The sequence below is a fragment of the Phoxinus phoxinus genome (genome assembly GCF_949152265.1).
Source record: "Phoxinus phoxinus genome assembly, chromosome: 2".
Taxonomy (NCBI): Eukaryota; Metazoa; Chordata; class Actinopteri; order Cypriniformes; family Leuciscidae; genus Phoxinus; species Phoxinus phoxinus.
Genome location: NC_136877.1, coordinates 27,980,774 through 28,006,419, shown reverse-complemented (window position 1 = coordinate 28,006,419; position 25,646 = coordinate 27,980,774). Strand labels below are relative to the sequence as shown.

Sequence of the window (25,646 nt, the reverse complement as noted above, 5' to 3'; positions counted from 1 at the left end):
CTCATTAATGTCCGTTTCTCATCCGAACTCATATCTCACATACGGAGCAGAAGGAGTGATGATAGCAAGGGATATCATATTTCTCTTTTTGACCTCTGAACCTTTGATAAGAGTCGACAGATGGCATTTAGCCCCTAACCTGTCAGTAAACAGCTTCCTAAAAAAGAGAATGTAAAAAAATCTAATCCTTTTAGTCATTAATCTATTTTTTTTTCTGTTATTATCCAACATCAGAGGTAGCTGAGACACATCAAAACATGTAGTGTAGTTAGAACACACCTGAAGGAAGGTTAACACACAGATATCCTCAAACTCACTCAAGCACAGGTGTTAAGCAATGCCAACAAACACCTGACACAGCTCTGAGCATAAAAGGAGTTTTCAGATGCCTGTCCAGTTCAATAATGTCAGTCGGTTTATGGTTTGAAGTTAAATGACAGTCAAGGATGGATGTGAAGTGAAGCTGTGTGTGTGTACATAGGTGTATATATAACATTACATTAACTTACATTAACCTAGACTAATAAATGCTGTTAAATAAAATAAAATAAATAACTAATATTAACAAAATTAAACTAATTGTAAAGTGTAATGCTTTACAATAAGTTTAATTATACATTCATACATGCATACTACATACTAGAGCTGCACGATTCTGGATAAATTGGGAATTACGATTTTTTTTTTTTTTTTTAAATAGAGATCATGATTTTGGTCAACTAAACAAAACATTTACTAGAGGTTCTGACAACATGTTTATTTCTGCAGTCTATTTTAAAAAATTCAATAGCTCAATCATAAAGACTTCACTTGTTTCATTACTGGATGAATCAGTGTTTTTGAATGAATCTCTTGAATGAATGATTCAATTAATAAAATGTTTAACAGTCACTTGTCGCCAATTGTAATTGATACAATTTGAAGCTCCAATTTACTTTCAAAAGGTGATTTACTTTATTTAGTTCTCTACCGTAGACATCAGTGTTTATATCCCAAATATAGACTTTTATCCCAGTACTTCTGTGATTTTTTTATTTATTGAACCAGGAAGGTCCCATTGAGATACAATATCTCCTCTACCAGGGAGGCCTGGTGTGGTTGAAAAGACTGTTTGTGGAGCCGTTTCATACCTAGCCTACATGACAACTGCTCTCTCTGGCTCAGCGGCAGCCCTGACGCAGATTTGAATGTTCGCTATGATCGTACTTGTCAAAGATTTAATAGACGGCTGAATCATTGTCCTTTAGGAATAAGATTGTGTGGGTATTTGAATCGAGATTGCGATATTTTAATGATTAATTGCGTAGCTCTACTACATGCTATATAAATATACACTCACACAGTATTATGAATCTTAGCTGTCAGTTCCTCTGAAACACTCTCAGTGGTGTTTATGCTGTTATTGAGCAAGTGAGAATGGGTTGTGGTTTTATGATCACATTACCTATTTTGGTCTCATTTCACATGAGCTAACTACAAGCTAACTTTCTTGGATGATTCAGTAAGCGTTTGATCGTATTTTACAAGTCAGTGTTTAGTTAAGCTTCTCTGTTTTTTTAATCACAAGTAAACTTTCTTCAGTCCTGACATCAGTATCAACAAAGCAAGACTGACATTATAAAATCTGGTTCAGATTTGATCTAATCCAGTTAAAAAGATCATCATAAATATTTTAATATGCTCTGTTGATTTTGAATTGGTCTTCTGTCAAGTGCACATCATTAGAATGAGACTGATGATTGATTTTTATTTTATTTATTTATTTTACTTGTCAAGCCCAGACTAAGATTGTTTTACATTGATAAATTATGTCAAATAAATGTTGGTTTTTATTGTAATAATTCTAATCCAAACCTTCAGATCACATCAATGACTTCAAAAGATATTAAAGGCCTGAGATTGAAAAACTTTGTTTGCCAACGCATTTGTTTTGGTTTATTTTTTCCACATTTTTCTCCTAATTTTTGGCAGCCATTCATTCAATGCAGCCTCTTACTGTAAGAGCACCACTGCTTTTTCATTCTTTTCTCTTTTTTTTTTGTTTGAACACCTGCTCGCATATTATGCGTGTGTGAGCAGCGGTGAATTTAAAAAGATTTCTTTCATCTGCTTCCATTCATTTCTTCGCCAATTTCACTCTGTCTGTCCTCATTGGTGAGAGGGGAAACTTCGCTAATCTGAGCTTTATACGTTTTATTTCTTCATAATAGCATTCACTCAGAACAGCTCCAAATATTTGTGCCGCTTTTTTCTGCCCACACCGCCTGAAGCACTGAGGTGTCAACACTGTAGTCTTATTTAGATTAACAGCTTCAGTTGTAACAGGAGCCTTTGCGTTGGGCATGTCGCTAAAACACGTCCACTACATGCAGTTTCTCCATGTAAGAGTATTGCCTCAGTCCAGAACCTAAACCGGCGCTTATGGTAGTCATACAAAAAAAAGATCATGTTCTGAAACCAAATTTTATATGGGGAAATAATGAAGTTTATGAAAATAACCTTTGACAGTAACTTTCACTCTTTGTTTTGGCAGGAGAGAGATATTGGCAATGCCTCTTTATCCACGTTTGGAGTTGCCCAGGCAGTTATTGAAATTATTCTCATGTTGTATCCTTTGCTGTGTGTGATTTCTCAAATTATGCATGAGCTGTAGTCTAGTGTTTGATCACAGATTGTGTGTGTTTAGTGAAGGGACTCAAGTTGTTTGCTTATGATTGTTGTGAGTGTGTTCTGGAGTGAAATGCTAGTAAAGGGTTTGACGAGAAACCTCTGTGTTAGTCTTAACTCTTGAACAGTTATCTGATGGTCTCGTCTGTGGTTGGCTTCTATAGCCTTCGCATCTTTCAGGAGCTCACTCCCAGAAAGGACGACACTACCATGACAACGGTAGGATCTGCAACACTGCTTCAGTTTTATGGCCTGTTGACACTTAGTCAGATGGGAAAATATTCACAAACAGTTCATGGTTCATGTTATTCTCTAAAATACCTGAATATATTTTTTTAGCATCTGAATACAAAAATAACATAACCTCCCAATTATTGCATTATAATATTTTGTACTTAAATGTATAATTACACTGTAACAAGGAGACCTTAAAAAGAAAATTTAACCTTACAATTTATATTATTATTATTATTTTGCATTTAGTTTTTGACCACAGGACTGGAGTCTTTTGTCATTTTATATTTAATTTGGAATGATGGAAATGTTTCTTAGACTTGTTTTTCCTTTTCTTGTAGATCATCGGTTGCTGTGTATCTATTCTAGTGCTGAGCTCGGCCTTGCCTGTCATGTCCCGAACACTTGGTAAGGTCCCCCTTGCATGCATGTATACACACACTATCCTTCATAAGCATCTGTGTATTTCTTGGGGTTGCCATTAACATGCCATGTAATGTTTGTTTGTTTGTTTTTGGATACTTGTTCATCTTGTGGTGTACTACAATTGTTCTACATTATCCAGCTGCACTGACGTACTTGCAACTTACACATACCTGCAAACTCATTTCCACTGTTAAGATTTAACAAGTAACATTCCAGCAGGATTTGCCATAGAGATTTTACACAAGAATGGAGCGAGAAAAAGGACAGACAAGCAGCCGTCACAATAGCTGCAATAAACAACATGGCAAGCGACAGAGACAGCTGTTCAAATAGCCGTGTGTGTGTGTGTGTGTGTGTGTGTGTGTGTACAGTGACTCATTGGGAGCTTCAGAAAAATATCAACATTTCTGCTGTGCTGCATTGAATAGATGAAAGGAGAGCTTGCATAGAGTAGTTTTTGGTTTTACCAAAGAATTTTATCAACTTTGTTCATATAAGCTGCTTTTCCACCGTCGAGCCAAACGGTTCTAAGAACGGTAAGGAACAGTTCCACTTATGTTCCACTTGAGCCGAGTACAGCAAGGCATGATTACAAACCATTCTGAACCCGGAATTCTCAGCACGGTTGGCTAACCATACGTGTAGTGACGTCGGTCATCACTCAGGATTGGTCACTTGTCTGTTGCCTGGCTACCAGTTTCTCTGTAGCTGGCTAAACTAAGCGTGCTATTTGAGCGACGTAAACACAAATTAATAATACAATTAAAAAAATATCTGATCATCCTTCATAACCCAGTATACATTTCATGTCATCAGTAAATAGCCAAGGCAAAGACTGACGCATTTGTATTACATTCCAAAGAGTGTTATCACCACAGTGGAAAATGAAACCACATCCGTGCCGGCTGACCCTGATCGGCACAGAATGGAACGGTTAAGCAAAGAGAACGGTTTGGCCCAACAGTGGAAAAGCAGCTTTAACAGACAAATTAAAACTCATTTACTATCAAATAGACTCAAAAACATCCTGCATGTGGATGGAAGATGGAAGTCCTTCAGAAATACTCGCGTGTGTGTGCGTGTGTGTGTGTGTGCGTGTGTGTGTGCGTGTGTGCGCGCGTGTGTGTGTGCGTGTGTGTGTGCGTGTGTGTGCGTGTGTGTGTGTCTGTGTGTGTGTGTCTGTGTGCGTGTGTGTGTGCGTGTGTGTGTGCGCGCGTGCGTGCGTGTGTGTGTGCGCGTGTGTGTGTGTGCGCGTGTGTGTGTGTGCGCGTGTGTGTGTGCGCGTGTGTGTGCGTGTGCGTGTGTGTGTGTGTGTGTGTGTCTGTGCGCACGCGTGTGTGTGTGTGTGTGTGGTGCATGTGTGCGTGTGCGTGCATATGGGAAAGGCAAACTAACTTGTGACTGATTTTTACATAGACATTTTACAACTCTTACCTCAACACTTTTTAACATCTAGATATTTAACTCTTGATTTGTTTTGTTTTTGTTTTTATCTAGTGAAGGAGTAAGTTATTTGGATTTCTTTATTTTATGTCATTACTAGGGCTTTCCAAAAAAAGGAGGCCTTTGCTAAATAAATAATTTACACATGAGTGGGAAAGTGCAGTTCACCTGAAGTTTTATGCAATCGTTTTAATTCAACATGATCGTCAATGACTATAGGTAATAGACTAGGGATGCGCCGAATGGAAAATTCTTGGCTCAAATAGAAAAAAATGTGATTTAAGAAACCATATCATTACCAGTTAAAACCGAGAAATTAATATCATCAACCCTGTTAATGTCCTGACAGCTGACATGTTTAACTCTTATAGCTTATCCACATTGTGTGCACGCAACAGTCGCTGAACAGCCATTTCGGCCTAAAACCGAAAATAGCTTTTTCAGCCAAAAAAATTTGTTAGCTGAAATTTCAGTGGATCCCTATTATAAACCTTGTGGTATGTGATGGACTACTGGTATTATTAGATTTTATGCAATTAATTTAATTCAGGATAATGGTGTGAATGTGACTGCAGCCAAAAATCAGGCAAAGAAAAAGATGAATTAATTATAATTTATGAATCCTTTTCATTTTCTACAATTTGTTAGCAGGTTGTAGGTTTGTAAGTCTACACCGTTGAGCTTCTGCAGTAATTGGTGGATGCTGGGCATACCCAAAAGTTTTTTTTAAGCTGGTTGGTCAGTATTCAATTTAGAATACATATGTTTGCAGGGATGAAAACTTGACCCCGTTTTACCATTTTCAATTGATGCTTTTTCTGATGATGCTTTATATTTTGAAAGCGAAACATTGAAGTTGTTTTAAGTTATCCTCAGGAGTCAGCCTGTTGTGCGCAATGTTTTATTTAGAGATAGTCCAGAAAAAGGTTGAGTTATAATGGTATTTAAAGAAGCACCCAAAAGCTGGAGAGAGAGGAAAACAGAATCATGCCCAATAGGAAAAGCTATGATGCATTTAAATGGAGGAAAAAGAAGGAAGGCAAATTGTTCCTTTCTGACACGTGAAACTAGTTGAACTCTAAATTTCATGCGTTTAAATGCAAGTAATTTATAGTCAGTGTTTAAAAAGGCTACATTATTTATTTTGGTTTAACAATATTTATCTGAATTCAGACTAGCTTTTTGGGGAAATGGAATGAATTTGGTTGGAAATTAGAAAATGAAACATGCATTCTATATATTATTTCTATGAAAAACAAAATCTTGTGCAGGAAAACCTTCCTTGTTGTAAATCAAATGTCTTTAAAATATTTTGTCATATTTATGATGAAAACTGACTTCATCCATGCAGTCTAAAGTGATGACCTGAGTTAATTCATTTCAGACTGCACATGCTGCATTCACTTTTATTAAGTTAAACACTTGTTTGGAAACTTAAAACTCAAATTTATTTTGCACAAATACATGTCGTTTGAATGTGCAAATGCACCCTGTTGCTATTGATCATTTATGACGCTTTTCCAATGCATGGTTCGGCTTGGTTTGCTTTTCCACCGCAGTTAGTACCGCTTCAAAGTGGGTGGGATTAGACTGATCGTTATAGTTGCGCCGCATCTACTGCCATGCCATCATCGTAAACGCACCACACTTCAAACGCACAACACATGAACAATGGACCCTATCGAGGGGATGGTGTTCTTGATTCTCGGCATGTGAATGTTTTTAACTGCAAGACTGAGAAATGTGTTTCAAATGAGGTTGATGGCAGCAAAACAAAGACACGCCTTTAGTCAAAGCACAACTATTGGATCCAGAGTCAATGGCGCTGGTAGTGACGATTCTGTCTGACCAATCAGTGACCTGCAGTGTTTTCACGTCACATTTTAGGATCATTACGGGACGCTTGGAACCTCAACAGAGGTGGTACCATTTAAAGCGAGCCGTACCGTACCGTACCATGCAGTGCAAAGCGCCACAAAGCGAGCCGTACCGTACCGTACCGTACCATCCAGTTGAAAAGCACCATTTATCAAGTGTAGCGTTAGTTCTGGCAGGTCACGTTAGTCAACCTCGCATCAGCTGATCCACATCGACCTAGGAATACGACACCTATCACTGTATACATATATTATAAGCTCCTTCAGTATTATCAGCAGCTATCGCGTTTCTCAGGAGCGAATTACCCTCCTCCATCCCCAGCTCCTCCTCTCGTCCAGTCAGGATTTGGCATTCTGATTCCCCTTGAATCAGAATAAATTATGTTGTACTTTAAAATCTTGAATCAATGATATCTGCAATACATTCATGTTGGTTCTGTTCTGTTACCCTAAGGGGGGTTATTGCTGCTCTCCCTGCTCCTATCCATGCTAGGCTGCATGGGTGCGCAGTGAGTTCTCGCCCAGAACGGACCATACCGCCAATCCAAACTATATGCTAATTGTCAATCATTTGAAGATAGTGGTCCTGACAGAAGTCATATAATACAGTATATGTACAAGAGTTTAACTTGTCCATTTTGTTTCAGAAAGAATGTGTTATTCTCAATCAGTTTTGTGTGATGAACAATAAACAAACTTCATTCTAACTGTAATATGTCAGCAGATGGTAAATGGCAGACTTATCTTAGGTGTTGTTATCTGATTAAGATGGAGTTGTAGTCCTTTAAGTGTCTTCAGAATTACCTCCTTTTTATCACGTCTTCATCTTGAGCCCTCACCTGCTCTTTCAGTCCTTTCTTTCCAACCATACATTTTCCCCTTTCTTCAATCCTTTTATTCATGCTTGAGACATTGACAGTGAGTTTAAAATGCCAAATCCTTTTAAGAATCTCCAACCCACATAAACAATCGTGGCACATATATTTCATCATGAGTTTACATTCTCATTTCACTGATGGGTTTTTTGTGCATGTGGTTCTTTTGTTTGATATTCCGTTAATTCAGAGAAAATTTTAATAATTTGAGAATTGTGGGTTGTAAAAAAAGTAATGAATCTTTAGGTTGTAATATTGGTTTGGTGTAGGATTATTAAAGCTACACTGTGTGATTTTTACCCCCATCTAGCGGTGAAAAGGTATATGACCATCCAGTGAATATTAGTTTCTGTTCCTCTCAATTCCGATTTCGTTTTAACTCCTACGGTGGCCAATGTAGTCCAAGATTAACATGGCTTCCAGTTCGACCTCGTCCATGAGTATTCCTTCAAGTGATGAGGTTACTTTAGAAAACTATTATAATTTGCAGTAATTTAATTTGTCAGTTAACATATAGGTTATGACATCTATGTAAAATTAATAATAGTTTTATGTTTTCGTTATTTTTTTTACCATTTCATTGCTAACATCAGCTATCAGGTTCCCAGACGAATGCAAGCTAATCTTAGTAAAGTAACTTTTATCAGTGCTATCGTTATTCTGTATATTGTACGACATCACTAGCGTAAGGCAAAGTTTACATTGTAGGCTATATAATTTTCTCCGTGAGCAGAGATCAGCTGAAAAAATAAAAACAGGGCCGGTGCCAGTGAATTGCGGAGACGCGAAAGGCGAAGCTTGAATTAACGGGTATGTCCCTCTTTGGCTAATGAACTTTCAAGATGGAGGGGCAACATGGCGACCAACATTCGAACCCCTCACCCGTATGTATTTTCAATGGCATATTATACACTCACGAGAATACCTTATTACTTGAACGAAGTAAATATACATTAATGAGCACATATATTTTTGAAAGAACTAAGTGTTTTTAGCTAAGAATAAACTAGAAAAGTTACACAGTGTAGCTTTAAGAGAGAATGAATGCAAAAGCGTCTGTTCAGCTGTTCAGCAGCCCTTTTGTTGATTAAAGGAAAGAGGTGGTAAAGTAAAAACTAGAGAATTTGAGAACCATTTTTCTGTGTCTCACTTTCTGCAGGAATAACAAGGTTTGATCTCCTGGGTGATTTCGGACGATTTAATTGGCTTGGAAATTTTTACATCGTACTTTCATACAATCTTCTGTTTGCTGTGGTAACCACATTGTGTCTGGTCCGAAAATTCACGTCTGCCGTGCGAGAGGAACTTCTCAAAGCCCTTGGTAATGTATTCATTCTATTACGACTTCTTACATCTTAATTTAACCTCCAAATTTCTTTCTGCTCTACATTTCCCTCATTCCTGCACTGTAAAAAATATATATATTTATCACAACTTTTTTTCCTTTGTAAAATCAACTTGGATAATGTGGTTCAGATAACATAATATTTTGAGTTTCTGAGTTTCTCCTTTGTATTAACTTCAATGAACTCAAGATTTTAAGGCAGCCAGGTTACCTACTTTTTTTTTTTTTTTGTTAAACCAACAATAATTTTTTACATAATGTGTGTTCTCTACATTCCTGTTCTGTTTGTTTGACTCATGTCTCTGTCTGTTTGTATTCAGAGCAATCCACTGATTGATGATGCATAGGCTACTGTAGTTTTGGGGTTTGAAATGCTAGTTTGTCTATTAGAGAGAGAGTGAGAGGAGAAGAAGAGATCAAATCCGAATCTTTCAAATTCTTTTTTTCTTTGGTTTCAGGTCTGGATAAATTGAATCTGTCAAACAGTACGACGGATACTGAGTCAGGGAAACATGCTGTCAACGGCCATCAGAAAACGTTGTGATAGAAAAATCATCGAGACATTCTCACACAAACACGCGTATGTGTATACAGTTGGCTTTTTCATTTTAAGAATATAGCGGTATACAGTCAGAAGGCATCAAAAACTATAAAAAAAAAAGGGATGATAGGGAAAAGATATCAATGTGAGATGCTTCTAGTGTCAAGTGTTTACCTGACGTGTGGAATATGTCCGTCACCTCATGTGAGCAGTCAATCTACTCAGAAACTCACTGCAGAATCCTTCCAGCTGAAACCAATCTGAGATTCACAATGATTTAATTTTGGTCAATGTTTGTTGTTCAGCTTGTAAATGCTTTCATTTCAGGTGAGAAACTGTTATTTTCATGCTGACCTGCACATCTAAAAGGCCTCTTGACTGCACCCTTCAATGGGGTATTTTTATTATTATTATCATCAATACTTTCTCTTTGATTAGTGGAAATATTAAGCTGTTTGCCAAGCTGATTGAATTTCACATCCAGTGAAACTTGCATTAAGTCTCATTTAGGGCATATCATTTTCCTCCTGGATTATTGTAGATTTTGTGCTCAGATTTTTTTGAACAGTATTTTGTTAAGTTAAATAGAACTTGATTTGTTACATGAAACAGGTTTAGGCCTTACCTTACCTTAAGAATTGCAGAGCTTTTAAGTTTGAAGGGAAAGAAATTGCTGCAGTGAGTGTTATATAACATTTATATAGTTTCAAATATTTTAATACCAAATTGACTGGTTCTAATTAAAATGGCACTCATTACAAAATCAGTTCATGATAATATACAAGCAAAATGTGATCGCCCAATATTCTGAAAAATAATCCGAATTGGTCCATATCTGTCAAATGTGTTGCTTGACGTGTAAAGTTTTGTTAATCTGTGTCTGCCATTGAATATGTTTACATTTCAATTATGCATACATGATCAATTATTATTTATTAGATGATCAATTATAAGTGAGGAAGCATTATGATTTGTTTCCTCATGCTGTACTGTGACAATTCAGGTTTGTTGGATGTGACAGAATGAAGTACGGTAATGGGAATTGACAAGGAAACTCCCCAAACGTGTGCCTTACTCAAAATGTTGGCATATTCTGGGTAGTGTTGGAATGTTACTACCAGTGGAGGATCCTACCTGCCAAATTTCTATTTGCACTGCAACTGTTCTTGTTTCCATCGGTAGGCAAAGTTCAGAAGTGGACATTATGGGTTTGAGTCACTACCAGCAACCAGCTTAATATCTTGTTGTGTTTACTTGAATTGGTTGCGGCAGATTGTGTTTAGGAATGTTTCGACCTGCCAGTCACTCTCGGTAATATCACCTCAATGATTTAACACATTTAATGGATTGTAGTGCACCATAGTCTAGAATTAGGGAGGCAACTAAAATTAAATGACAGCAGAGAGATGCTTCTCTTGTTATAGTAGTAAAAATGCACCAAATATTTTGGGGGAAGGTGAGGCACAGTCTTGGGATTAAGATTTCTGTTCTTAAATCTGCTGCTACTTCCTCCACAACCTTTGATACTATGCTATTCTACATGTACTACACAAAGTGATGGGGGCTTTTTTCCCTTGTTGGGAGAGCAATATAACCAGTAACATGCATCCTTTGAACTTGGTTATCGCTGCAGAGCTTGTTTGCCTTATTTCAGCATCACTAGCAAAAGAGCCTTCAAACATCTAGTCTGTACTTCTGAGCCTGCTTTGCTTTTCGCAAATGGCAGATTATTATATCCATGAACATTTAAATGTTTTTCCACTCGCTCTCCTGCTGGATTTTCGGCCACTTTAGCCTGTTTGGTCTAGTGAATTACTGGCATACACAGATTAGAGGTGACACTCTTATTATGTAGGATCTTGTATATAAAGGCTGTGGAAACAGGACTGCAGAGCCACATCAGTCGGTCACATGCCTAATAAAGCTTATTGTGCGGAGAAATGAATGTGAAGTCCGAGCTGAGATAGTAGAAAGCAGCGCGACTTCATGAAGGGCAATGAAATACTTTGTAGCAATGAAATACAGTGTCATAGAAACTTTTTTTTTTTTTACTTTAATTTTAACTTTGTTGAAATGTTACTGGTCACGCATTTATTGTACAATATGTTCTTTATAGTTTCCAAACATTCCCATTCTGAGGACAAAACCAACAGGCTAAAGAGAACATTTAGACCATAAAAAGAACATTTGATGTAAAGCTGCATAGACATCCTGTTTACTCTTCATTGTTTGTCTCTTTAACTATGACAAGCCTCATAATGTAAATGATGTATATACAGTATATTTCTCTTTTTATTTTTGTAGAATGTATGAAACAGGCTCTTGAGCCTCATTCATACTATGCTTTTTGTGGAAAGGGCCAGACAATTAGTCTCTCAGCATTTGTTTATTGTATAAAAAAAAAAAAATCACCTCTGATGCCTTAAACAGGCTTTCTAGGCTTTTTTTTTCCGTTTTGGTCTCCTGTTGTCCGGTATTGAGGAGACGAGATGTGTAAATGAGTGAAAGAGTGAGACTGACTGTTAGGGATGCACGATATGTCAGCCACCATGTTGGTATCGGCCGATATATCATCCTTTTTAATGTTATTGTTGTCGACCTGATAATACATTTTGTCCGATTAAAGCCAATAAATAATGTGTTATTTCCTTCAGGTGCGCACTGTTTGCCATGATGGGTTTGAATCGCTTCGAAAAGGACAGAGTTAAGAACAACATGTGCAGCGCAAATCCGTCATATAGGCTACATAAAATTATAATGAGAAGTGAACAAAACTGAAAGAATTTAGGCAATTCTTTGTACACCCGTGTTTGTGTAGTTACAGGAAAAGCGCATCCACAGCAGAGTTACACCTTCGTCATGACTATGACATCATACACCTTCATCAAGTTTGCTTGTGCATCGCCTTTTGGTTTGTGCAATTATAAGTTGCATTATGTTTATTTTGTGTATATATCTGATTTATCTCATATAGGATGCATTTGGTTAAGAATTAAGGGGTTAGTAAAGCGTGCCGGTGATCATCTTCAGCTTCAGCACATGCAGCTCAACCGCAATGCATGACATTAATAACTATGATTGGGACTGTCATATTACATAACATTATAATGAGAACACTACTGTAAATAAACGTTATGAATTCATTGGGTTTAGTTGCCATGTTTCAGCGCGTTGAAATAAATTTGCCCATAGGGGTGTAAATTAATTTTAAAACTTACACTGGTTCAAACTAGGCTACTGTACTGTATATGTTTGATCTATGTTGAAGTGCTTGGGACATGGCTTTTAATGGTGAGACTTTTGTTTTTGTAATCAGGCTCTCAAAAATTATATAAAAATGTGGATGTAGGTTTCGATTTATCGGTCAGTATATCGGCTATCGGCTTTCAATTTTCGGCCAAATTTTCATATCGGTGCATCCCTAGTTAGCGTGTATAACTTTTTATTGACTAAGTCACTGTGAATCCCTCTTGTCAATAACATGGCATACCAAAACAACTGGGTGCGTCTTTTTGACTAAAACTGGCCAAAGGCAAAAGAACCGGTCAGGGTTCTGATATGGAATATTAATGTTTGGGCAGGAAACATTTTAAGAAATGTATTGTATTTTGTGGAAAGTTGAAGGATTCATATGAGGGACACTGAATTCAAAGCCTGTGAAATGGTCATTTAAAATTGACACCTCAGTGGGTTCAGTGGTTCAATATGATGCATTGTTTTTATATTTTTATTGTCATGGATTTAACAAAGTTTCACGTAAAATACCTTTTCCTCCTATTGATTTGCACAAAGAATATTTTGTAAGAAAATATCTGGGGAATAAGTGTATGTCGTCAATAATTGTGTCATTGAAGTAAGCTTAATCTTTGTTTGTTTTTTCTTTTGTGTGTTTGTATCACTTTTTTTCTGCACAAAGTTTGTAATGCCAGAACATGTTGTGTCATTAACTATCAATACTGTCTGGACAAGATGCTAAATTCTACTCTTGTTACTACTACTCTTTTAGTTTAATTGGCTTTTTGAGGGATGTTGCTGTGCCAGGCTTCACACCTGGTCCTACTTTATGCAGCACAAGGACTGGTGTGTTAGTTGGTGTGTTGGGCTTCTCAAAATAGAGGCATTTGCAGTGATGTACTAGAATTAACTGAAAGAAAACGAAGCCTATTCATTCCATACTCTGTTTTTCTGCTTCAGTTGTTCATCTCTCTTTCCAATCCTCAATCCCATCGTCTGTACGACATTGTTGAGCAACAAAACTACACACTACGTCAAGGATGCTGTGGTATTTTTGGTTCATCAATCTGTCAAACTCTGACAGACAGTGGCCTGTCTACACACCGAAAACAACTTGTTTGGTCATTATAGGTTAAATGTCTATGGTGTGCAATGTCTGGTCTCATTTGAATTCTCATTTTTTCAGCTCTAAGGGAAAGATTAATTCTGTTTTTGCCTGTTGATTCTTTTACATGTGTGAATGTATTTTCAGAATGTTAGTGTTTAATTGCATATGTTTGTGAAGCAAAATGTTCAGATTATCTTTAGGTTACTTTTGTATTTAATTTCAGTTTTACAATAAAGTTTGTGGTTTTGACACAATAATTTTTTGGACTGTATCATGTAGAACCACACATTCACATTTTAACTGGTGTGGGGGACGTTTATTTGTCTCTTTAAGTAAATACACTGGAACATCAGGACTATGTAATAAATATAGTGCATGAGCTTCAATTCCTAACAAGCATTTTAGCGTAGTGTGACCGGCAGAGAGGACATTTGGGTTTCACCTCCTGGCAGAAAAGCTCATAGGCCTGCAGACAGGGTTTGTGGAAGAGATGGGAACAGGACAATAATAGGACATTTCTGTCTTCCTTCGATGAGCCGTTGTGTGAGCTCAAGCGGTTCAGGCAAATGGGGCAGTCCTGAACGCCTCGCTGGACAGCCTAGTGGAACCAAGAAAAAGAATCATTTGTAGTGTCAATTTTTAGGATTGTGTAATTCAAAAAAGTAGTTTGAGTACCAGGAAAGAGCTTCCCCGTGGAAAACATTATCAGTGAGTAATCAGACTAAGTATGTGAGAACAAACAGTAATGCTGCCTGTTAATGATTTATGTGAGAATTACATTGGTAATGCTTAAAATGCATATATACCCATCCAGTTGCTTTCAAGAAGGTGCTAAAATGTCAACGACATCATATATATCATCCGGTATCCATTTGCAAATTTAACCAATTGTCTAATAGGATCGAAAATTAATTGTCCACTACCCATAAAATGTGGCATCAGGGACAATTCTTGACGTTTAAGAGACTATAACCATTCAAAATGCACAATGATTTATGCTGGTAAGAAACCACTGTGACACTGACACCAGCCATTAGTAGGTGCAACTGAATCAGTTGCTATTCAGGTACAAAGATGATCAAAATTGCTGCTATGCATCTATTGATCAAATGCCCTTTGTCCCCCACCTATGTCCATTTACATCTTTTTTTATTACTAACTGAAAATTCAAACTTCGAATGAATGAAACTGACAGTACGATGCTTGGTGCCAAGTTGTTCTAGATGTCCCCTGGTTAACTGTGGGACACATATCTATACACTACTGTTCAATTTGGAATAATACGTTTTAAATATATATATATTTATATAAGTATCTTATGCTTTAATATATTTTCAAATATAATTTATTCCTGTTGTGACAGCTGTATTTTCCATCATCATTACTCCAGTCACTCCAGTGTCATGATCCTTCAGAAATCATGCCGATTTGGTGCTCAATTATTATCAATTACTAATGGTACTCCATTATTAATAATGGTTCTTAATCTTTTTAAAGTTGAACGCAGTTTTTGCTGCTTAACATTTTGAATGGAAGTGCATCACGGTTTCCAAATTATTAAGCAGCACAGCTATTTTCAACATTGAACATTTCAATTTCTTGAGCAGCAAAATGACTAATTTCTGAAGGATCATGTGACACTGAAGACTGGCGTGGTGATGATTCTGAGAATTCAGCTTTATCACAAAAAAAAATAAATTTAAAATATATTCAAATAGAAAAAATTTATTAAAAATTTAAATAATATCTCACAGTATTACTGTTTTACTGTATTATTGAAATGCAGCCTTGGTGAGCTGAAAGAGACTTCTTTCAACAGCATTTAAAACATTTTTTAATTATTCCAATCATTTGATCGGTAGTGTAATGTTATTTGGTATTTAATTCTCAAACTATATTCTTCTATTATTCCCTTCCCTTGAGTTAACAAGCGAATTATTTGCTTTCTAGGCCTCTGAAATGCTGATGTTCCATGTCACAGTCACGAACAGACACACGCCACGTTCCGTGAGAGTGTTTTCCTGTTAAATTATCAGGGGGAAATGATTAGCAGATTTATGACCGCTGTGTGCAGCTCGTATCACAGTTGAGATTCAGTTGAGTCTAACAGAAGGTAGGTGAGCAGCCATAATCATTAACTGACTGTCAGCTTCCTTTATTCAGCGACGGACAATTGCTTCGCACAAGAACGTTTCATAATTGTTCGTTCTGTTTGCCTGGGTGGGAATGGCTTGGTTCTGACTTGAACTCTGCTAACTCTGGGTTTGAGTCTCAAGTTATCTCCCGACCTCTCATCCAGAAGATAAAAAATGAGCATTTCTTTTTTTAGTGGATCACCGCCATTGACTGCCTCAACACAATAACAATGAGGCCCACTGAAATGCCAAATCTTTTCTTCAGCTCGCATGTAATGAAAGGCTAGGCGTGCATTATCCACACAGCTTGTGTTTTTTAGTAAACACAGTGGATTATTTCTGCTCATTCATTAGCCAGGTAAACAATCATCTCATGGAGGGTTTGATACTGTTGAATTGGAACATCTGTGCTGCCAGCGCGGCTCGAGCGTTCTGGGACAGGTGGCGGCATGTCGGGCTAAGGGCAGGACCGAGGAGCGACTGCAGAGAGGGATTAGAGGCATTGATGAGCTGCTCTTTTATAAAGGTACACTGGTATTTCAGTCTCCGTCTGCATGTGTAGGTGAAGGAGCAGCGGCATTATTCCGAACCTTCTCTTGAGCTTCCAGCCAGTCTTTATCCTCCATTTCAGAAACACTCGTGTACTTGTTGTCGAAGCAGCGCAGGATGTCGTGGCTCATGGCCACCGATCGATCGATATCGTTCAGGAATGCTTCCACGTCTGTGCTGCATGACTGCACCAAGCTGTCGTTCATCTCCTGAAACTGATTAAGGAAATAAATGACACGAAAATGGGTTTTGGTCAGACTTGACAAGGCAAACTGATGTTCCATCATAACATAAATCAATTCTGAATCTTACACTGACAATGAAAGGATGTTAACAGCCAGATCAATAGCAATATGAATGGATGTATGAAGGAAACTTTTTGGACAATCCCAGAAATTGACCTGCAAGATTAAGCATGCACAGGTACACACACACACACACATCCTGTGGCGACTATTGCACCCAATGACATCAGTGGTTTCTTTATAGCTGTATTTGATCAGTAATTAAACAGACGTTAAGCGTTCCACAGAGTTCAAACGTAGACCTTCCTAAAGAAGGACAAACAACACTTGGCAATGTGAACTCTGCCTCTTCACATTCAGGGAAAAGAGAGGGCAGGTACAATCAATCTTAATGTCACCAATTTAACTTTCTAATATGTTGACTTAGTGAGGTACCTGAAGAAAAAAAGAGCGACTAGTTGATTGAAAAGCTATCTAAAAGCAAAGTGATAAGCATACTACATTCTTTCTCTCTTTTGTTCCATATTGTTTAGCTGGTTAACTGCTTCCTGGTGTGCCAAAGGTCTAGAGAAACACAGACAAGCACTAGAAATATACTATTAACTCATTCACAAGTAACATGCCAAATATAAAATATCCACATAATATTTTGCCAATGTTATTTCATGGCACTAGCAACACCAAGATTATGGGTCTGATTCCTAGGGAATACAAAAAATGTAAGTTGATTTATTAGTAATAATAATAACTTTAATTGTATAGCACTTGCCGCACAAGAAATGTAGCTCAAAGGGCTTTACAAAATTACAATAAGCACCAAGTACTTCACATGAAAACAAGTAAAATAATTAATATAACATAAGATAAAAGATGATACCCACTTTATAATGATAATTAGTATACATAAAATGCATACAAATGGAAATGAAAACCAAGTAACAATAAAAGATGACAATACTTTCTATATGCTTCAACAGTAATTTGCTAGCTAAAAGTGTAAGTAAGAATATATGTTTTTAGCTTTCTTTTAAAAATATTTAGTGAGCTTTGTATAAGCTGTTTGCTAAATTAATATATGTAATGTAAATGTAGATCATTTTACCTTCTGACTGCCATTCCCGCCACTACAAACTGAGATAGTTTGTACACGTCGGTGTATGAATGAGTGAGTGAATGGGTGAATGTGAGGCAATATTGTAAAGCGCTTTGGTGGCCATTGGGTCTGTGAAAGCGCTATATAAATGCAGTCCATTTACCATAGTTTTTGGATATTAGTTGTTCAGCAATCACAACTGAATGCTACTGAGTCCCTAGTAGCAGACAAATGTAAAAATAAAATAATAAATAGAGTAATATTCAAACAGATTTGGCATCCCCCAAAGGCAATACTGTCACAGGGGTTGCAGAATCTGAATACTTTTAAATAAGAACACTCTGTTCTTCAAAGCAGTTTCAGAATATGTCTAGCACTGCTTGGACTCTGTAATCCTGCTGTCAGCTCCAGAGCCGTAACCAAGACTTGACAGTTGCTGCCTCACTAGATGGCAACCTTTGCTTTCCCTGGGCTGTGGGATAATGAGGGGGCTGCAAGAACAGACGTCTGTGTCAGTGAGGTCCCTGACCAACAGCCTCTAACCACTTTCACCTGCTATCAGTATCCTGCCCTCTGAAGGGTCAAAGGGTGCATGAAACCGCCACGGAAAATAACAGGAAAAGACTGTTCACTTTTTTAAATTGTTCACAAATCTTGTACAAAATTAATTAGCAAGAATTATTTTAATTTTGCAGAATAATCAATAACAAATTACAAAATATCAGACGAACAATAAAAGTGTGAATACATTAATATAATTAATCAACTTAAAAAACGCTATTGTACAGAAGAGTGTCAATCAGCAATATCAAAATATCTCAATTAGTGTTACCTTTTTTTCAAAGAATCTTCGTCTTAATTGTTGGTCTCTCGGAGGCACGTGCTTCCTTATGTTGCTGTACCATTTGCGAACATGGTAGCCACGCCAGAAAGCCTGTATTCTGAGATTTTTGAAACACACACAAAAAAAAACCCAGTTACAAGTTAATTTAAGAGACCTGGGAGCTATTTAGGTGAATGTAGATTGTCAAACCTCATGAACTTCTACATCTTTACCTGAGAGCACACTTTTCTCGATAGAGCCGAGCACCATCATAGATCAGCCTGGTCTCATACTGCTCCTTCCTGCACATCGGGCAGCTCTTCCTGCCTGAGAACTTCTCAAAAGACTTCAGACACACCTGAAATTAGTGGCACAAATGGACTCATCACCAACTCAGAGTGATTCCCATAAGGTGTTATTAAAGCTCCATGACAATTCATGATGTTTGAAGAATCTGTGGTGACTTACTTTGTGAAATACATGGGAACAGGATAGTAGGACCTATACAAACATCACAAGAAAAATCATTAAACATGCTGTCCTGACTATTTTAAGGAGCGACTCTATCAAATCATCTAGTATAATGTTTTCCCAAATGTAGCATGTGTTGTACATTGCTCACTGGTATATCTATACCTATTAAACTCTGCCATAAAACAGTGCTTTAATGTACTGTGAGAATGTAGAAGGCTGAAAAGAGTTCTCAATAAATACTGCATGATAATGAACTGAACAAGGTGGCAAGGTTATTCTGGAATGGTGAGTCGCCAGAAACGCCAGCTAGGAGTATATATAAAGCAAAATGGTACAAATAAAGTGCAGTGGCTATATGCAATGACTGTGGGTGGCAACTGGGAACATTAACAAAGCCCTAGAAGTTTTATTGCATAGAAGAGCAATAGAAAGTGGGCATACACTTCTTATACAAGATGTAATAACAGAAGAAAACGGTTAGGATTTCATTTGTAAACAGTAAAGCAATTCATTGTAAATAATTACAAACAATGTAATTATATTGCAATCTAATGACTTGTTTGCAGTATAAATATAGTTTTTTTTAAGGATTTGATTACATTTATAAACATTTACAGATATAACTTATATATATTTTAGAATGGCTATTATTGTTCAATAATACATATTTTCTATTATAATGTTAACATACTTGGTATTGAGAAACTGTCTGATCAACGAGTTCAGTGCAGGTTAAGTCGCTATGCCAGTAGGTAGCGGCAAGGGACTTTAAGAGTGAGTTAAACCATTCATTAAAAAAACACTGATTCATTCTGGAACAAAGCAAGGTTGTAAACCAGGATATTATTTTAACTTTGAACAACACCTTATACGGCGCAACTGACAAGCAAAGGTTCTCCGGTGGGTGAAGCTGAATCTGACACTTCACGTCACAGAGATTGTCCAGCGCTGATGGTAAATTCCCTTAACCATTGAAAGGATACTATGACAGATATCGCTTTCTTTGTTCAACCTATTTTTTTTTCCACATGAATATATGATTGACCTGAAGAATGAAAGCTGCATTATATAACTTGGAAATATATGAGCAATATCACGCACATAGCCATGCGAAATGTCTCTTTATCTATACAACTGATATAGAAAAAGAGACATTTAGCATGCAGTGCTAATTTTGCATGAAAAGATTGTATTTGTGTGGGGTTTTTTTTTTATCAATTTCAGTTTTCAAGGGTTTTTTCAGGACTTAAAGCTACACTGTGTAAGATTTTCTCCCATCTAGCGGTGAACTTGTATATGACTACCAACTGAATATTACTTTCTAGCCCCTCCCATTCCAACTCCTACGGTGGCCGTATTGTTCCAAGATTAGCAGTTCAACTACATCAATGGTTGTTCCTTCAAGTGATGAGGTTACTTTAGAAAACTATTACAAATTGCATGTAGTTATTTAGTCAGTTAACATGTAGGTTATGACCTCTATGTAAAACAAATAATAGTTTTACGTTTTCGACTTTGGTCTTCTTGATTTGCCTGTCGCTTTGTCGTTTTAATTCTCTCTTTCGCTTCCTTGGCGACTCTGTTACATGTCCTCGAGAATAGGCGTGATCCTCCATCTTCAACAAGCTTTCAAATCTGCTGGCAGTCGCGAGTAATCGTGCGAAAGGTGAAGCTTGAATTTCCAGTTATGTCCCTCTTCGGCAAATGTATTTTCAAGATGGAGGCGCAACATGGCTGCCGCCATTCGAGCGGCTCGGCGCGCTCATATGTATTCTGAATGGCATATGTATTCTGATTCTACGCTTACGAGAATAATTGATTATTAATTGGTGGAAGTAATTACACACGAATGAGCACATATAATTTTGAAAGAACAAAGTTTTTTTTTTGCTAAGAATCAACTTAAAAAATTACACTGTGGCTTTAAATTTCAAAAAGTCCAATTCAAGTACTTCAAGCACCTTGTACGAACCCTGATGTTAACAAATGTAATACTTCAGAACTTTATATTTTATATAATATTAATATTTCTCAAATCAACTATTATGTGATTAATAATACTTTCAATGTTCTTGTTAGTGCTGATCTACTTAAGCCTTCTCTCACCATATTGTATTTGTATCTTAATAGTTTTCATCCCTATACAACAGAAATAAGGGTTGTGCTTATTTTGAAGAATACATAATTCCTTAAATTAATATATTTTATATTAAAATGTATATAATAAATACTATCAAATAATATTCTAATATTTAATATGAACTATATACCAAATATTATTTCTTCCTAATTAAAATTTTGTCTTTTTGGTTAGGCTACATCTTAGTGAAATGTGAAACTTTTTTTAAAACTCTGAGATCTAATTAACAAACACATATAGACACATGCTCAAACTAATATTTACATGTGACTAAGGCAACTTTGTTGTCTTTGAACATCTGGCCTTTTTTCCCAGCATTCTTAAGGTAATTGACATCTTAAAAGGGAATCAGGATGCTGTAAATGGCTGGTTGACCTCACACACTGACCTAACTGACTGCTACACAAAACAGCTAAGTTACAAGACATTATGTTAAATTTGTAGAGTTACAAGACCCTAAAAAGTGTGATTGTGCACATGAGTATGTAGGAAAAAGCAGGGGCATCTACTGACTGACAGAACATACTGAAAGGAACACATCATACCTTGACTGAGATAATAAAAAAGATGACATACAGTTGAGGAGATACAGGGAAGAACTAAGTGTTAGTTCACCCAAAAATGAAAATGATCCCAAATTTACTCACTCACAAGTCACTCTCAAAAAAGCTCATCTATTATAAAAGTAATCCATACAGGTCCAGGGGTTAATAAAGGCCTTCTGAAGCAAAGCGATGTGTTTTTGTACGAAGAAATCAAAACTGCTAATTTCTTTCCTACAGTTGCAATACATTAGCCTGGGTGCCAGCCCGAACCCCGCCCACAACATTTTTTGGTCGGGAAGTTCGGTCTGGACTCGATCCGTTGAGGAGTAATTATGCTCGGCTCCCAGAAGGCCGAGCCAATCAAATTGCCAGGGCGGGCTTTAATTGATGATGGACAGATGATCTGCGGTTACGTTATCACCACGTCATCAAAGAGCGGTTGGGTTGAATAGGGGTTATGCGGAGCGCCCAGCGTTCGAACCGGAAAACAGGTCTAAGCATTTCTGATCAAACTTTAGAGTAAAAAAAAGGCGTAAAACTTAAATCCTTTGTTTTGGGGCTCTGGACGTCCGTTTGGCAATACGGTGTACATCAGAAATTGATAGTATGGGTAGCTCCTGTAAACACAGGCTATAAAAGGTCGCTATTACTACGCTGTGTTTACCTCAGTAGCTGACAGCCGTAATGTAGTTATACCCGTTTTGTAGAATGTTGCGCATAACCCGTATTGGTTTTCAACAAAGATGACTGCAGCTGGAGAATTGAGATGTTTAGATTCCGCTATCGCGTCTGTTATAAAAGAAATCGACAGCGCATACATTTTAAAAGAAGAACAGAGAACCGCAATCAAGGCATTTGTCGATCGGAAAGATGTGTTTGCCGTCCTTCCTACGGGATTCGGCAAAAGTTTATTTTATCAGCTGGCTCCGATGGTCGCTAAGAAGATGGGATGCAATGAAAACCAATGGAAGGGATGGGCTCACGATCTCTATTTTTCTGAAGCCTCAGATGAACACGCTTCTTCAGCCTGGTCTCTTTCGTCATCTTTACATTTTTTTAAATCAGTCAAGATTTATTTGCTTTATTGTCGAGATCTAATCCTAAACTGAGAACTTGTTCGTATACATACACCTTTGTATGTCCTGAGAAAAGTGGATTTTGAGGGGTATAGCTCCATAGACCTCCATTCATTACTCGCCCTGTGAGCGCCCTCATATGGAACCAGAGTGGAACTGCAACCAGTTCAGAAGCCGGAAGTTTACTGAGAGTGGCAGTTCTCCCCATATTAGTCATTCTCTGGTTGGAACTAAACTCTGTAGGGCTGTGGCCCTCCAGGAACTGAGTTTGACACCTGTGTGCTAATCAATGACTAGAAGATCACTACACATAAACTACATAAATTCATCAACTAACCATTCAGAAATGTCTACATTGAATATTAGATTTAAGTCCTGCATAATTTCAGTCTTCCACATATTTTTTTAGCTTATAGAAACACATGAATTTGAATCATCAGCATTGGACACCGCAAGACTAAACTGCATCTTATTTGTATTTGCAAACTACATTTTGTGAATCAGAGGTTGTTCTCTCTCTGTAATCTTTAACATCTGCGATATAAATTCCCTAGTGCATGAGTACAGCCAAAAGTCATTCTCACAAAAGGCTGACATTTAAATGGATATATAATAACACATATAGCAATGATATGAACATTAAATGCTAAAATTCTTTGGTTGTATTGTGCTGACATATTAAGATTTGGTAAACTTTTGTTTGGACTCCCCCACTAATCACATTTTGGGGCACTGTTAATTTTGTACTTATAATAACCGTGGAACTAAACAATCAAATGTAAATATATTTATATTTTGTCTTCTGGAAGTTGCATTCATGTTCAAATCTAAGGGGGCAGTTACCTGTGGTTGCAGACGAAACTCCTCCCTGCATATCACACAGGGTTGGGTTGAGTCTCCCTCCTGGATGGACCTGGCTTTGACCTCTGCCCACTCCTCTGCTGTTAGTCTTCTTGAGGGAGCTGCCACCAGACCCATCCTCTGGGCTGCATCAACAACTGCATTTTAGTCACTGTGAGCTTTCAGCAAAATTTCAGCATGAAGCACCATGATCACAGCCTACCAAGAGTCAGAGGTGGAGGGGCATGATCCAGCACATACTCTCTCTCTTGTGGTGTCCCCTCAGGATATCTGACTCTCTGCCTTGTGTTGTGGTCTTTGTGCCTCCTACTAACATATGCAGCTCCACAGCCAGCAGGACATGAAGTGTCTGATACGGGGAGGTTATGGGGAATGTTTTGAATAGGAACGCTTCGTATGATATGGTCCTGTAGTGCTACAGCTGCTAGAGTCAGTCTCCTGCTCTCTGCTTTACAGCCAGATCCCTAAGGAACATGGAGCTGTCAAACTCAGTTAAGAAGGAAGATAATAAGTATCAGTCCATTTCTCACATTTAAGAGCCCTTGTAAAATAAAAAATCCACAGTACTATAATTCAATATTTGTGAATTATACAGTAGACTTCCATCAAAATAGAAACATGCTTCTTTATAGACCAGTAGTCTAAACTGGTTTACCTACACTTTACAATTATTATACAATTATATTACATTGGATATAATGTGGATTATTGTGAATAATCAAGGGCTCTTAAATATGTGAGAAATGGACTGACACTTATCTGTCTTTTGCCTTTGACAAGTGATCAGAAACATTATCGAAACCGAGCCTTCAGTAGACCAACCTGCTACTGAGATGATTGGTAATGCTAATGGTATTATAGACCTATGTGTTGTTGTTGTTGTTTTTTAACTTGGGTTTCCTATAGACCCAAACCCTAATGGCCATGAAATATTAGCCTACCAACTTGAGAACTTCTAATCCAGTGCTTTCATTCCAGGTCAAACAAACCTTTAAACTTAAACTGTGTGTTCACGAGCTGCGCTGAAGTCTGTGGAGAGTCTGGGAATTTGAGACTGTCTTACAGCAAGATCCTATTTTATGAGAAGATTGCATGTTGTTAAATTGAACGTTGCGTCATAAACGAGTGATTTATGAGCACCATAACAATGGTAGATTATATTGATATGATGGTGATGATAATGATTACATGATTTGATGAGCAGGACTAAATTCGTAAAGCTGAAAAGATTTTTATAGTCACCAGCCTCATAAAAGTGTCACGATTGTTGCATTTTGAGCCACTATTATACAGTTTACTTTACAGCGTCCATTTATCTTACACCTGCGTCTGCGTCTCGCAGAGATATGAGCACAGAGATTATCCTACAAAGAGTTTACCAGAACTTGCGAATGTCGTAACGTTACATTTGTTTAACCATGGCAACTGATACAACTGACGGAATCAGAACAGTAACCATAACAGCTGGCAAAAGCTCGTCGACTAGCGGAAAAAATAAGACAAACGTTCTCTTAAATTATGAGGCGCAAAATAAGCAGCGACGCATTTTGATAACCTTACAAGTCACCCTCTCATACTAGCTTAAGAACGCAGAGAGGATCCTCAAAAAGAGTGAAGAAAAGAAAAGCACCTCACCCGCGGCATTGCTGTCCACAGAAACACTGTTTACTTGGTCGCTATGCGACGAAGTTCCATTCAACACAGTGTGACGTTCCCACGAACTCATCTCATTTTCCTGATTGTCAATATAACCTACCTGATTACGAACGATTAATTGAATAGTGGAAATGCTTTTAAAATGTAAAAATATGTTTTAAAAAACATCTGAGGTCTGAATGTTCATTTTTCATTTGCACCCATTAGCCTAATTATTGGCTAAAGAAATTTAGAAACAACCAAGTCAAGTTTATGTTTAAAAGTAGTACTATTATATAGAGGATAATGTAATATAATAA

At 37.3% G+C, this 25,646-nt stretch overlaps 2 protein-coding genes across 6 annotated transcripts in view; one reads left to right on the top strand and one right to left on the bottom strand.

The window, feature by feature from the left end:
- Positions 1–14,002, top strand: part of lmbr1 (limb development membrane protein 1) — a 40,178-nt gene extending 26,176 nt beyond the window's left edge. Inside the window, exons 13-19 of one of the 4 annotated variants that reach the window (XR_013796678.1) lie at positions 2,534–2,607; positions 2,796–2,886; positions 3,243–3,309; positions 8,682–8,843; positions 9,326–9,447; positions 9,736–9,803; positions 13,603–14,002. Coding sequence is in view for 3 of the 4 variants with exons in the window: in XM_079604881.1 (XP_079461007.1) it covers positions 2,534–2,607; positions 2,796–2,886; positions 3,243–3,309; positions 8,682–8,843; positions 9,326–9,411 (480 nt within the window). In the remaining variant the exon portion in view is untranslated. Of the gene's footprint in view, positions 1–2,533; positions 2,608–2,795; positions 2,887–3,242; positions 3,310–8,681; positions 8,844–9,325 lie in introns of all 4 variants that reach the window. The other 3 variants (XM_079604881.1, XM_079604882.1, XM_079604880.1) reach the window with 3 other exon arrangements.
- rnf32 (ring finger protein 32) lies at positions 13,949–25,443 on the bottom strand. 2 transcript variants are annotated; one of them, XM_079604883.1, is made up of 8 exons: positions 25,327–25,443; positions 23,894–24,155; positions 23,674–23,816; positions 19,064–19,096; positions 18,829–18,953; positions 18,605–18,713; positions 16,476–16,649; positions 13,949–14,348 (listed from the first exon to the last, which is right to left on the bottom strand). In XM_079604883.1, exons 1-8 carry the CDS (start codon positions 25,333–25,335, stop codon positions 14,133–14,135), a joined length of 1,071 nt encoding a protein of 356 aa, XP_079461009.1. In that variant the 5' UTR covers positions 25,336–25,443; the 3' UTR covers positions 13,949–14,132. The 2 variants fall into 2 exon arrangements, with proteins under 2 accessions (XP_079461009.1, XP_079461010.1); XM_079604884.1 differs by lacking the exon at positions 13,949–14,348 and adding an exon at positions 16,130–16,365.
- Positions 25,444–25,646: the final 203 nt, after the last annotated feature.

What these genes read in the sequence shown, in the direction of transcription:
- rnf32 (XM_079604883.1), bottom strand. An exon ending in AGTTTCGTCTGCAACCACAG is followed by an intron (nt 19,097 to 23,673) that starts GTAACTGCCCCC and finishes ATGTTTGTATAG; the next exon opens with GTCCTACTATCCTGTTCCCA. An exon ending in GAAGATTCTTTGAAAAAAAG is followed by an intron (nt 16,650 to 18,604) that starts GTAACACTAATT and finishes TTCCTTAATCAG; the next exon opens with TTTCAGGAGATGAACGACAG.